Consider the following 12,338-nt stretch of genomic DNA (forward strand, 5'->3'; position numbering starts at 1 on the left):
ATTTAAAAGGACAGCTACGACTTGACTCCGAATCAAGTTCCAAACAGAGAGAGAAAGAAAAGTTCATGAATAAATGAGGAATATCCTCCAATCCTTTGTTGCATCTCCACCCTAGCTCTACAATATGTCCACACTGCCTTATGCACAAGTAGCCATAATAAGCAGACCTCAACGAGTCCCTTCGATGTCATCGTTTGTTTAGGTGCTCACTAGATCCTCTTGACTGTCAACACTCACAGGAATAGGAAATTCAAACTTGCCCATCTAAACTTTCTAGGTGAAGGTGAGATTCTACCCCCCATCCAAGCCAAAGCATCCCTATTCCACATACCTTCATCTCTCTTGAATAAGTAGTAGAACAAACCTATTAATCTTATAATCTCTTATTAAGGTTTGTTCGTCCTTCTAGGACACAATAGCTCTATCCCATAAGTCGTGCCAAAATCTAATGCTTGCTTGGCAATGCCCTTTGGGTAGCCTTTTAGCATCGATTTGTTTTCTGCAAAGCAGATATTCGCAAATTAAAAATGAAGTATTTTTCTCTCAGTTGATGCTGTGTGCCATTCAATTAGGGGTGGAGTTTTCGGCTGCATGCGAGGTGGACAATTTTATTACAGCTAGCCTTTTAGCATCGATTCGTTTTTCTCCAAAGCAGAAATTCCCAATTTTTTGCAATTTAAAAAGAAGTATTTTTCTCTTGGTTGATGCTGTGTGCCATTCAATTAGGGGTGACTTCATGTGAGCTGGACGATTTTACAGCAATGCCTTGACAAATCTTCGAATTTACAGGTCGCACTATGTCTCCTTCCCCTTATGTAGCCTTTCGTCCACATAGCTTTGCATCCCCTCTCTGGCCGATTTAGGTGCTCGATTTCCCTTCTTGTCTGTCTCCAGGCTCCCTAGCTCCCCATCTTGAGTGCGATCCTCGTGCAGCCCGCTCTCCCTCCATCCTTTCAAGCGCCACTCTAGGTCTCCCTCCTCCCAACTTTCTTTAATTTAGGCTCTCATCTACTGGGCCAAGTATTTGCAAGCTAAGCGTGACCGTCCCCTAATGTGGCAGAAGCTTGAGGTATTGATCAAATGTGATTATCTTGCTGTTTAATCTATTCTACTCTCTTCGTGTTTCAAATGATGAAATCTCTCGCTGGGTATTGGGTGGGTGTCTATTTTTATATTTGGCATGTACGCCAAGGTACGGTTAGTACAGCTAGCGACTGCACTGCTCATGGTAGGTGCACTGAATTGAGAGCAAGATGCCTACAACAGTGAATACGGTTGGGTGTAGGAAAGGTTGTTATATGTTGGAAATCGAGACAATTTCAACATGGGGACAACGTAGTCAAAGTCTCAACTATGTGTGTCGATTCTAGTGACAGATTCATCGAGCTTCCATCGTTAGATTGAAGGGTTCCGCTGTAGACTATCGAGTAAGAAAGGTCTGGTTTTGAGTTGTTGGCATGGGCTACAGGATTTCCTGCATCTCTTTCAATTGCACAACTGAAAGATGGCTTCCCTATTTCTTTGGATGCCACAACTAGTTTTAGACTATTTATGGATCGAGCTTTCTGTTTCTTGTGGAGTCAAGTGGGAGAACTGAAGAAACAGGTGGAAGAAGGGATAATCACGTACATAGGCCTGTCAAAATCCAGTGTCTACACACTAGACGATCTCATGTTGTTCATCGCTATGCAGCCTGAATAGTCTTTATGGTCAAGGATTCCAACTTGTAGGTTTACAAGAAGACCATGGCAACTAAATAGAATATAAGTGAAGGTTTTATGGCCAGAAGTCCACACTAACTTTGATATATCAAATTGATTGAAATTCTTGATTCTCTTTACGGTAGGCAGCCTAAAGGGAAGTTTTCCTTTTCTCTTCCCTTATGAAGCCACTTGTCATAATTATAGACGTTGATTCTAGTGAAAATTTAATGGTGACTCACTTTCAAACTCATAGATACAGACAGCGGGCCATTTGCCATCTCCACACAAAACCATGAATCGTGACAGCAGATCGCCTCTTACCTACGCAATATATATTTGGGGTCCCCGAAAATTTTAATCCTGCGAAGGTCGACGTTTTCGTCCAATTAATTCCACACAATTAGAACATGCGTAGCGTACTTACAATTTGTTTGCCTTGCGCAGCATCACGAGCCCGGTCTTGCCTCCGGCTGTGGATCATCTTGGCGGCGAAATTGTTCAAAACATTTATGTGCGTGCTTAGCGAAACTTCATCCCCAAAGCCGAACAGTTTCTTGAATTTCCAGAAAGGGTCTGTGGACTGACAGGCGATGTGAGCACTAGCAAAATCAAAAGCTTCTGTGAAAGATATGGCTTCCGGATTAGAGGGCACAGACATGGAGCTCATTTCCACACCAAATCCCAGTTTGCAATGTGAGTGCACGAGAACTACCTTGATGTAGTTTTTGAAATTAGTTTTGAGGATGTGCTCCACTACAAGGGGGTCTGCTATGGTTTTGTGAGAAAGTGCCCTACAGGCTTGTGCCACCGCAAGCCAAAACGGATTCGTATCAATCGAGATGTTAGAATGAGTAGTTGCACCTTATACAAGTATACCGATTAGCCTACCGAAGCCAGCTAGGCTGCAACCCGAAGGCTTGATCCCGTCGATGGATCAATGATGCATTGCATTCAGTAGTTTCACTGTTTTACGGATCACACCCGCTCGCAGGACAATTCCAGTCTTCTAGAACGGACATGATCATGAGCTCAGACTTCTCATCCCGATTTTGTTTGAGCGAAGTGCCGATTAACCAGACGGACACAAGTAGCTGGCTACTGGTCGATCGGATTTTCCAACTCGTTAGCATTTCGGTCATTATAATAATTTCTTTGGAGAGCAAGTAGCCGCGACCGCGGGCTCAGGCTTCGACCAATGCCTTTAATTGTCCATCAGGTAAGATTCAGAAATCAGGATCATCCCTTGGATCAATCGTTCGCAAAGGTGTCGCATTCGCATTCGCATTCGCGACATTTCAATCATCTACGTGAACAAAAAGGCAGGAGTGCAGGGAAAGGGACAACTTACAAGCCGAATCTGGTGGCGGAGACGGACCTGTACACTACGAAGTTGACATTTGGTCAATTCAATGCCATAAGTTCACACGTTCAGAAGTTCACAACTGATCCACTAGAAAGAAAATTGGTGACCCAGTTGAAGTTAACGTCTTCTGGCTTGGCACTGCAAACTATATACAATGCACTCCAACATTTTCGTTCACCTCTAAACTAGATCCACACTAGGCAGCCTTTCCAGTGCTCCGCACTTAACTACTAACTCGAAATTGAATGTGAATCCTAGTATTTTATCAAAAATTTTAAGGAAAAAGTGAATGAGTAAAAAACATGGACATGAGACACGACACAGGGTCCATTAGGACCCGATCCTCCCTGCAAATGTCATGGGGTAGTGGGCGAGATAGAACAAATGTATACCGACGCGATCAATCGGAATCTCGCGAGGCATTCCTATTCACAGTGAGACCGGCACACTTTTGGCAATGGAAGCTCAACCTACACATTTTTGTCGCTACCAACAGCAGCAACGAATGTGAGCCTGGAGGAGTCGCTGAGGACATGATGATGGAGAATGGTTATCATGGTTAAACTAATATCAATGGTCGATGCACGTAGTAGGGTGCTAGGAACGGATTGAGTTTGCTAGCTTGGCTACCCTTGAAGTTGCCTATGGAATTGTGCTTTGAGGCTAAGATGGTTGAAATAGCATAACCACAAAGCACGTTGAACATCGAGAGAGTTGTGAAGACTTTGATTTTCCTTTTCAGGATGTTCGACTGCAGCTAGATAGTAGGGTGTGTATTGAATGATTGAGAGAGGTGGGAGGACTCCTTGTGAAGGTCTTATCGGAGAGTTGAAGGAAATGGAAGCAGGCGGCTTCTCAAATGTCTTGATTATATCAAAGGGCGAGCTAAAGGTCGCTGAGGTATATCTTGATGTCCCCAACAAAGTAAGACTCTGAATTTTTGTTTTCAATTGGAAAGCAATATCCCACAATGGCAACAGATCTTGTATTTTGGATTGTTACAAGAGAGTATTTTCCAAATCTATCCAAAATCATCGTCGTCCTTTGAACTTGACTATTTATGAACAGGTGATGGAGAATAGTTGGGCATGTTTCTGCAGCGGCAGCCCCAACTACACCTTCAATGTGTACCCTGGCGTTGATCAGGCTTTGATTGATAGGTCGATATCGATAGTATCTGGTTTTCACGTCCATTGTGTCACTCCTTGGCTACGTGAACGGAGATCATGTCCTTTTTGCAAGAACTCCAAGAGTGCATTAATGGCTTGGAATAGCTCTTTTGCGGGCAATCAGGTCAGTGTAGGAGCGACCTTCTATTTGGTGATAGGGACTTTAGGATTGCTCGCTTATATGCAACACAGCGGCTATGCACCTATTTTGTTATGCCTCATCAATGTTGCAATGTTGGTTAGTGCCTTATTATAGTAGTCGGTAAGAGCTTAATTAGTAGAGGCGCAAAGTGAACTAGTATATTGGACAAAGCTCTTCTTGCATTAAAGAGATCTAATTTGTATTTGTAACTACTCAACTTCGATTCGGTCTCGAATTAGTTCATGCAGGTGTGTTTCTCGGATTGCGTATTATTGGTTGAAGTACTGCTCGGAAGCTATGGAGAGACAAGACTTCAATGAGGCCTTAGGAAAGATGCATAATGGTAAGAGGATTCTCATTATCTCATATTGATTCTTTACAGTAGGTAGCCTATGGTGAATTTTGGGTTTCTTGGCCACTCATTGGGCCACGTGTCCTAATATAAGCCTTGGATTTAATTTTGATCTAAGACCTACGACACTTAATGAAAAGTATGCTTTTGGATGAAAAGCGCTTGATGGAAGGCATGAGCACTTTTGAAGGCCTCTAAATCTATATATTTCGTAGACTTCAACTCTTTGGATCGTGTAGCTAATGTTGTCTTTGCTCCCCTCTCTCTCCAACATCGCTCACATCGAGAAACCGCTTCGGAGGTAGAGACAGGATTTTCACGACAAATGACGGAAGAAATTGTGACAAGAATTTGGTTGATGCTCGAGTTGGAATACAGATACACTTATTGAGATTTAGGTAATATATCATTCTCTTACATATACACTTATTGAGATTTAGGTAATATATCATTCTCTTACAGATACACTTATTGAGATTTAGGTAATATATCATTCTCTTACATATTCGTGATACTCACTCTCGGTGTTAATATTCTTCGCGATTACAACCTCAATGCACGGGGAAGGGCCCGCCGTTCCCTCGGATTATAACTATTTGGGGAAGGAAGCGCGCCGCCTCCCCGCCCACAGTATGTGTGGTTATATAAAATATATACATATATATATATATATGTTTTCCATTTCAAGTTCTGTGTTTGCTTTTTCTTTTGCATATTCTAAATTCTTCTTTTTCTATTTGTGTGCCGAGGTGTTCGCAAGAAGGGAATGCTTAAACACATGCGCCATTTGGTCGGGCCTGCTATTGTCAGCTTAGTTCATAGTCACGTATTTTTCAAACACTGGCATGCCATGCTTTCTTCATTGTTAATTTATAATCAACATAGTATAGATTACTCTCTTCATTCATTCCCCTTAGGTGGTCCCTTGGAGCACATTCCCACGTATGCTCACGCCAACGAAAATGCCACAAACGTAGCAGGGTATGCATATCGTGGGAACCAACACAACGTACAACTCTGTAGCGGAGGTTTTTGTCTTGGGGACGTCATGGGTACCTCTCCGCCAATAAGAGTGACCTACAGTTTCTCAAACATGCCAAGAATATGGCAAGCCCCATAATGCTCGCTTGGAGATTGAAAAATTTCATCTCCAACGGAGCATTGCAGTGCTGCGTTTTCACCCCTACATTTATGGGGCATTTCGTGGGAACGAAGCAGGTGCTGGCATTTTCCAGCATTTTTGCTAGTTTGGCCATACGTGGGAATGGGCTCTTAGGCGGCATACCGCACCCTAGTTTGCCTTTTTGCTTTTCAGCAAATTAACTAGATTTGCGACAGGCAGTCTTTCCATCGTGGAGCATGTAACTACTAACTTGAAATTGAAGCTGAATCCTACTATTCTATCAATTGTTTAAGGAAAAAAGAGAATGAGTAAAATAGTGGACATGAGACACGACACAGGGTCCTTTAGGACCCGATCCTCCCTGCAAATGTCAGGGGTGGTGATTTATTATTGATTTTCTGATGTCCATATTTTGGAAGCTAAAGTCTAACAAATACATGAATAAGGTGATACAATAACTGATCTTCATTGCAGTTTTACAATATTGTCACATGGACTACAACCATATGAATAAAGGTGTAGTCATCCTTCAATCTTGCATCCATCTTGGATTTCCTTGCTCCCTCGCATCGATAACATGCATTAAATGAGAGGAATGTTGTAAGAATTCAGATTGAAAACAAAAGTTTTTGAATGGACTGGTAATTGAAAATATTTATATTATAGTGTGGGCGAGGAGGCGACGCACTTCTTTCCCCAAAGGGTTATAATCTGAGGAAACGGGCCCTTCCCTGGAAACCGAGATAACGTCGAGAATATTAGCACCGAGGATAAGTCTCGCGAATGGATAAGAAACTGGCATATTACTTGAATTTCAATAGTTGTAATCATAATCGAACATCGAGAGACAATATCCAAAAAACTTGCCAATGTGACCCTGAGAGGATCTGCATGTGTCCTTGAGCGAGATGATCCCAACATTCTCAGATCGTTTAGTAAACTCTGGATAGCACAAAAAGACAACTATCATTAGAGGAAGTATGAAGTAGAGCACGTAACATTCTCTCTCCACTTAGCCAGCGTTACGTGCCTCTCCAACCTCAGGAAAATGGGAGTTTGATCACTATATTAAGTCGAGCTTTTAGGCTTGTGAGAGTAGAGCATAAGGTCATCGTGAGGCTCTATGCCAATAAGCTGAAACTTGCAAATCAAGTAGACCATCTCTTCAAATCGAATAGGTTTGAAACATTTATATAGTCTTTTTATTGTGAAAAGAACCTATATGCTTTTAGTGCTTTAGTCAAAAGCTTAACTTTTACATCAAACAAAATCAAGGGAGATCAAGGGCTTAGATTCATGACATGTGGCTCAAGGGGGTGTGAGAAAACCTAAACATCTCCCTAGGTTGCCTGCCATAAATATTAGAATAGTATCGTATAGTCCCCTTCGGGTTGGTTTTTTCTCAAGAAAAGCTATTGTTGAAAGTTTAATGGTAGGCAAAAGCGATTTCTGACTCATAATAAATGCACCTTTTCCAATAGTCTTCCGCTTCTTTATGGCTTCTGCTTCACTTAACGTTAGATTGAAACATTGGAAGCTAGATTGGAATGATGCTCACCATAGTCAAATTGTCTCTTTTCTTGTACTCCGTGACGTGTGAATGTCAGTTTCGATCTTGATTAATGCATTTCTATATATAAGTAGGCATCACCTTGGTTTGAAGGAGAAATTTTCAAAAAGAATAAGGTGTTCTCTAAGTAGATCACTTAGCAAGCCAAGAAGCATGTAGTTGGCTGGTGGCCTGGGTTGTACATCAAGCATGGGATGTTGTGCCTGTCCCGGTCAAGTTTTGCGTTGCACATGAACATATTGTCTTCTTGCATTCTCTTATGGCTTTGTGATACTTTAGAGGTTTGGAACATTTTGCTTGTAGGGAGAACAAAGATCAAACTTCAATAAAACTTTGGTTCATTCAAAATAAAGCTGTCTTAGGGAGAAGGAACAAGAGGTGACATCATGCGTTCATCTCCATGAAGTTGTAAGGCTAAGACATGGGGAGGATTTTGAAGAATGACTTACAAGAATGCTGACTCCCCAACTCTAAAAGCTTGAAGCTTGATGACCTAGAAGAGCTGAAGGATCTAAGATCAATTTTTGCATGGGTTTGAGTCGAATAGTATTATCCAATAGGAGAGGCTTTATACAACCTTTGTTGTAAGATGGTGTCGACTGCATTTTTGTATTCCCCTAGAATGTTACTGGCTCAATGCATTTTTGTATTTCCCTAGAACATTAGTGGCTCAATGCATTTTTGTATTTCCCCTTGCATTTTTCGAAGATGTGGCAAAGCCAGTGGCCATGGTTGCTTAAGCACTCGAGGAAAACAAGCACATATACAGCATGGTTGGTGTAGAATAACATGTGTCTTCTCTCTCATCATCTACCATGGTTACGATTCTTTGTCTCATTTTAGTTCTATTGCCATTCTCTGTTACTTTATCCAATCTTTTGGGCATGCCTAATGAATATTATTCATCTTGTATATTCAATCTAAGAGCCCCTTTAATAGAAGTTTCTCTGATCAATGAGTCCTCTATATTATCGAAAATCAAATCAAATCTCTACTACAAAAAGTGCATGTCTTCTTCGAGAAGCCTTTCCATATTAGTAAAGGTCTTAGACTCTTCCAAGCTCTCCACATACCCTTCCATAAATTCGACCCTTTGGTCACATATTGTTTACTTTCAAAAATGGTGGGCCCTTCCAGGAAGAACTTCAAGTGCTTAAGCTCGCAAAGGCTTAACCTTAGTAGTATTCCATCTAGCTAGCTTTGCCCAAATTGTATCAAGATTGGGCATCACCTTTAAAGTCCATTGCCCCATAAATTTGGTTGATGATTTGTCAATGTTGACAATAACAAAACCACCAACATTCTTGGGCATTATGCAGGCAGAATTTCCATTAGACCTTGGCCAACTTTCTTTGTCCTAGCTCTCATCCCCACAAAAAAGTCTTAAATAGAGAGTTATCGAAACCCTTTATGAGGGATACCAGCATGAAATATAGTAAATTATTATTGGGTGAATCCAGTGATTTAGCACAAAATTTCTCAAGCCAATGTAGGTTGTAGTCCCTGGTACCTCCCCTTTATTTTCTGCGATAACTCAGTACCACCTATCTTTATTCAAACATTTGAATCCCTTAAGTATGCCCAACAACCAAAAATCTTACCCTTTGTCAAGCATTTGCATCCTTTACCTAATAAAATATATTTGGTCAAGGGTGTTTGGTCTCAAAGACACCACTCTTACTAAGGTTGATCCTTGATCGTGAAGCCACACAACATGTGTCCAAACAATATATCATTGCCTTGAATCCGAGCAAAGTTGGTGTCATGTGTGAACTGTCGACTAACAATTTGCCTACCACTAGGAAGTTGAATACCTTTGATTTTACCTCCATCAAATTCTTCATGTTTAAGCCATCCTAGAGAGTCTACACCTATTGCAAAAAGGAGGGGTGAAGGGGACATCCATGTCTAATTTAGCTTTGCAAAGGAAAATCCTCATAAGTTTAAGGTATTTACTTGATGAAGGTTGACTTTGATAAGGCCTACGATAGGATGGAGTGGGGTTTTCTATAGAGATCACGCATGGATATGGGTATAGGTCCAATGTTTTGGAGTTATGTTGAAATTCGCTTAGTACAAGCCAGAGCCAAAATTGAAGTTAATGGACTCTACATACGTCAAACCTTCCCATAATGTCAAAACTACCTCAAAGATGTGCTTGCCTCTAATAAATCCTTTGGCTCCTCTATGATCTAGTCCCCCATTTTAAATTTAAGCCTCAATGCTAGAGATTAAGCAAAGATCTTGTAATAGGTATTGTGCAAGGTAGGTGGCCTCTAGTTCTGATGCTATTCTCGCTATCCTCCCTTAGAAGTAAGCTTAATCATCCCCATGTTTATTCTTGGGTCTCTTCTAGCCATGTAAATGGAACTCTATGGGTATCAAACTATTTATGGGCCTTAAACTACGTGCATTTAAGGCCCATGCAAAGTATCATACCCATCAGGGACCATTTGCATGGCTAGAAGACCACCTATGCATAATTTACATAAAAAACGCATGATGCATGTTGAAAAACAAGAAAATATTCTCTCCAAGCCATGAAAATGATGCATAAAGGGCATGAGACTTTCACAAGAATTAAACTACATGAGTCTAAGGCCCATGAAAAGTATCATGCTCATCAAGTACCATTTGTATGGCTAGAAGACCACCAATGCATATTTTTCTATGCTCATGCACGATGCATATTGAAAAAGAACTTAATATTCTTTCTAAGTTAAGTCATGAAAATGGTATCTTATGGGCATGATACTTGTTAAACTAGGTGAGTTCAAGGCCAATACAAAGAATCATTCCCATCACATACCATTTTCATGGCCAAAAGACCATTAATGCATGTTTTTCTATGCTCATACATGATGCATGGTGAAAAACAAGTTTCTTCACCATGCAAATGGTACTTTATGGACATGAAAGTTTTTATCAGCCTTACACTATGTGATTTTAAGGGCTATGAAAAGGACCATGCCCAACGGGTACCATTTGCATGGCTAGAACACCACCAACGAATGTTTTGCATCGAAAATGCATGATGCATGGTGCAAAACAACGAAATATTCTCTCCAAGCAATACAAATGAAACGTAATGAGAATTATACTCTACAAATATAGGTGAATTTAAGGACCATGAAAAGTATCATGCCGATCGGATATCATTTGCATGGCTAAAGACCACCGATGTGTGTTTTCTATGCTCATGCATGATGTATGTTGAAAAACAAGGAAATACTCCTTCCAAACCATGAAAATGGTACTTGATGGGCATGATACTTTGTACAAGTATTAAAATAGGTGATTTTAAGGCCCATGAAGACTATCATGCCCATTGGGTATCATTTGCAGAGCTAGAAGACCACCGATATATGTTTTTCTCTGTGCATGGTGTACGAAAATATTGTTTCTTCAACGTGCAAATGTTATTTATGGGCATAATACTTTGCACAGGTCCTAAAATAGGTGATTTTAAGGTCCATGCAAAGTATCATGCCCATCAAGTACTATTTGCATGGCTAGAAGACCACTGATGTGTGAAAGTATCATGCCCATAGGGTACCGTTTTCATGGCTAGAAGACCTCCGATGCATGCTTTGCATAAAAAATGCACGATGAATGCTGAAAAACTAGGAATATTCTCTCCAAGCGATGAAAATGACACCTAATAGACAAGATTCTTTGCACAAGTATTAAAGTAGGTAATTTTAAGACCCATGAAAAGTATCATGCTCATTGGGTACCATTATATGATGGTAGAAGACCATAGACATGTGTTTTCTGATGCTAATGCAAGATGCATGTTTAAAAATAAGGAAATATTCTTTGCAAGCCATGCAAATGGTACCTAATGGGAATGATACATTTCATGAGACTTACAATAGGTGGTTTTATGATTTTGGCAAAGTATCATGCCCATTGGGTACCATGGAACAAGCCATGCAAATGGTACCTAATGGGAATGATACTTTTCATGAGACTTACAATAGGTGGTGTTATGATTTTGGCAAAGTATCATGCCCATTGGGTACCATTTGCATGGCTAGAAGACCACTGATGCATGTTTTTCTACCTTCATGCATGATGTATGCTTAAAAATAAGGAAATATTCTTTCTTTACCATGCAAATGGTAGTTGATGGGAATGATACTTCTCATAGGCATTAAAATAGATGATTTAAGACCCACTCAAAGTCCCCTCAAAGTATATTTCCCATTGGGTACCATAGAAGGCCACCAATGCATGTTTTTCTACTCTCATGCATGATGTATGGTGAAAAACAAGGACATATTCTTTCTTCATCATGAAAATGGTATTGGATGGACATGATACTTTGGAAGGAACCTACATTTTAGGGTCTATGATGTAGGGGCAAGCATCTATGGTCATGAGTTTAGGGTTTATTGTTTTGAGTTTAGGGTTTGTAGTCTAGGGCTTATAGGTTCGTGTATAAGGTTAAGATTTTATAGTCTAGAATCTATGATGTAGGGTTTAGAGTCTAGGGTTTAGGATTCAAGGTGTAGGGTTTAGGTTATAGGGTTTAGGGTTTAGAACTTATAGGCTAGTGTATAAGGTTAAGGCTTTAGAATCTAGAATCTAGGATTTAGGATCTAGGGCTTAGAGTGTAAGGTTTAGGGTTAAGGTTAGGGCCTAGGGTCTAGGATTTAGGGTTTAGGGCTTATAGGTTTATGTATAAATTTAAGAGTTTAGAGTCTAGAATCTAGGGTCTAGGGTTTAGGGTTTAGGGCTTATAGGTTTAAGTATAAGGTTAAGAGTTTAGAGTCTAGAATCTAGGGTCTAAGGTCTAGGGTTTAGGGCTTATAGGTTGCTGTATAAGATTAAGAATTTAGAGTCTAGGGTCTAGGAATTAGGGTTTAGGGCCTAGGGGTGTAGGGTTTAGTAAAAATATGTAAAATGCATTC

At 40.4% G+C, this 12,338-nt stretch overlaps 1 protein-coding gene across 1 annotated transcript; it reads right to left on the reverse strand.

The window, feature by feature from the left end:
* Positions 1–1,916: 1,916 nt before the first annotated feature.
* On the reverse strand, positions 1,917–2,466 carry LOC147893237 (cytochrome P450 704C1-like). The gene is made up of 2 exons (XM_087385681.1): positions 2,128–2,466; positions 1,917–2,024 (listed from the first exon to the last, which is right to left on the reverse strand). Exons 1-2 carry the CDS (start codon positions 2,368–2,370, stop codon positions 1,917–1,919), a joined length of 351 nt encoding a protein of 116 aa, XP_087241807.1. The 5' UTR covers positions 2,371–2,466.
* Positions 2,467–12,338: the final 9,872 nt, after the last annotated feature.

This window comes from Dipteris shenzhenensis, chromosome 15 (assembly GCF_047967505.1).
Source record: "Dipteris shenzhenensis isolate YYH24624 ecotype China chromosome 15, Dip_SZ_1.0, whole genome shotgun sequence".
NCBI lineage: Eukaryota > Viridiplantae > Streptophyta > Polypodiopsida > Gleicheniales > Dipteridaceae > Dipteris > Dipteris shenzhenensis.

Excerpts from the sequence above, each read along its gene's own strand:
- LOC147893237 (XM_087385681.1), bottom strand. The coding sequence starts at position 2,370 with ATGAGCTCCATGTCTGTGCCCTCTAATCCGGAAGCCATATCTTTCACA. Across the intron at positions 2,025-2,127 it reads CTGCGCAAGGCAAACAAATT|GTAAGAGGCGATCTGCTGTC; the intron begins GTAAGTACGCTA and ends TATATTGCGTAG.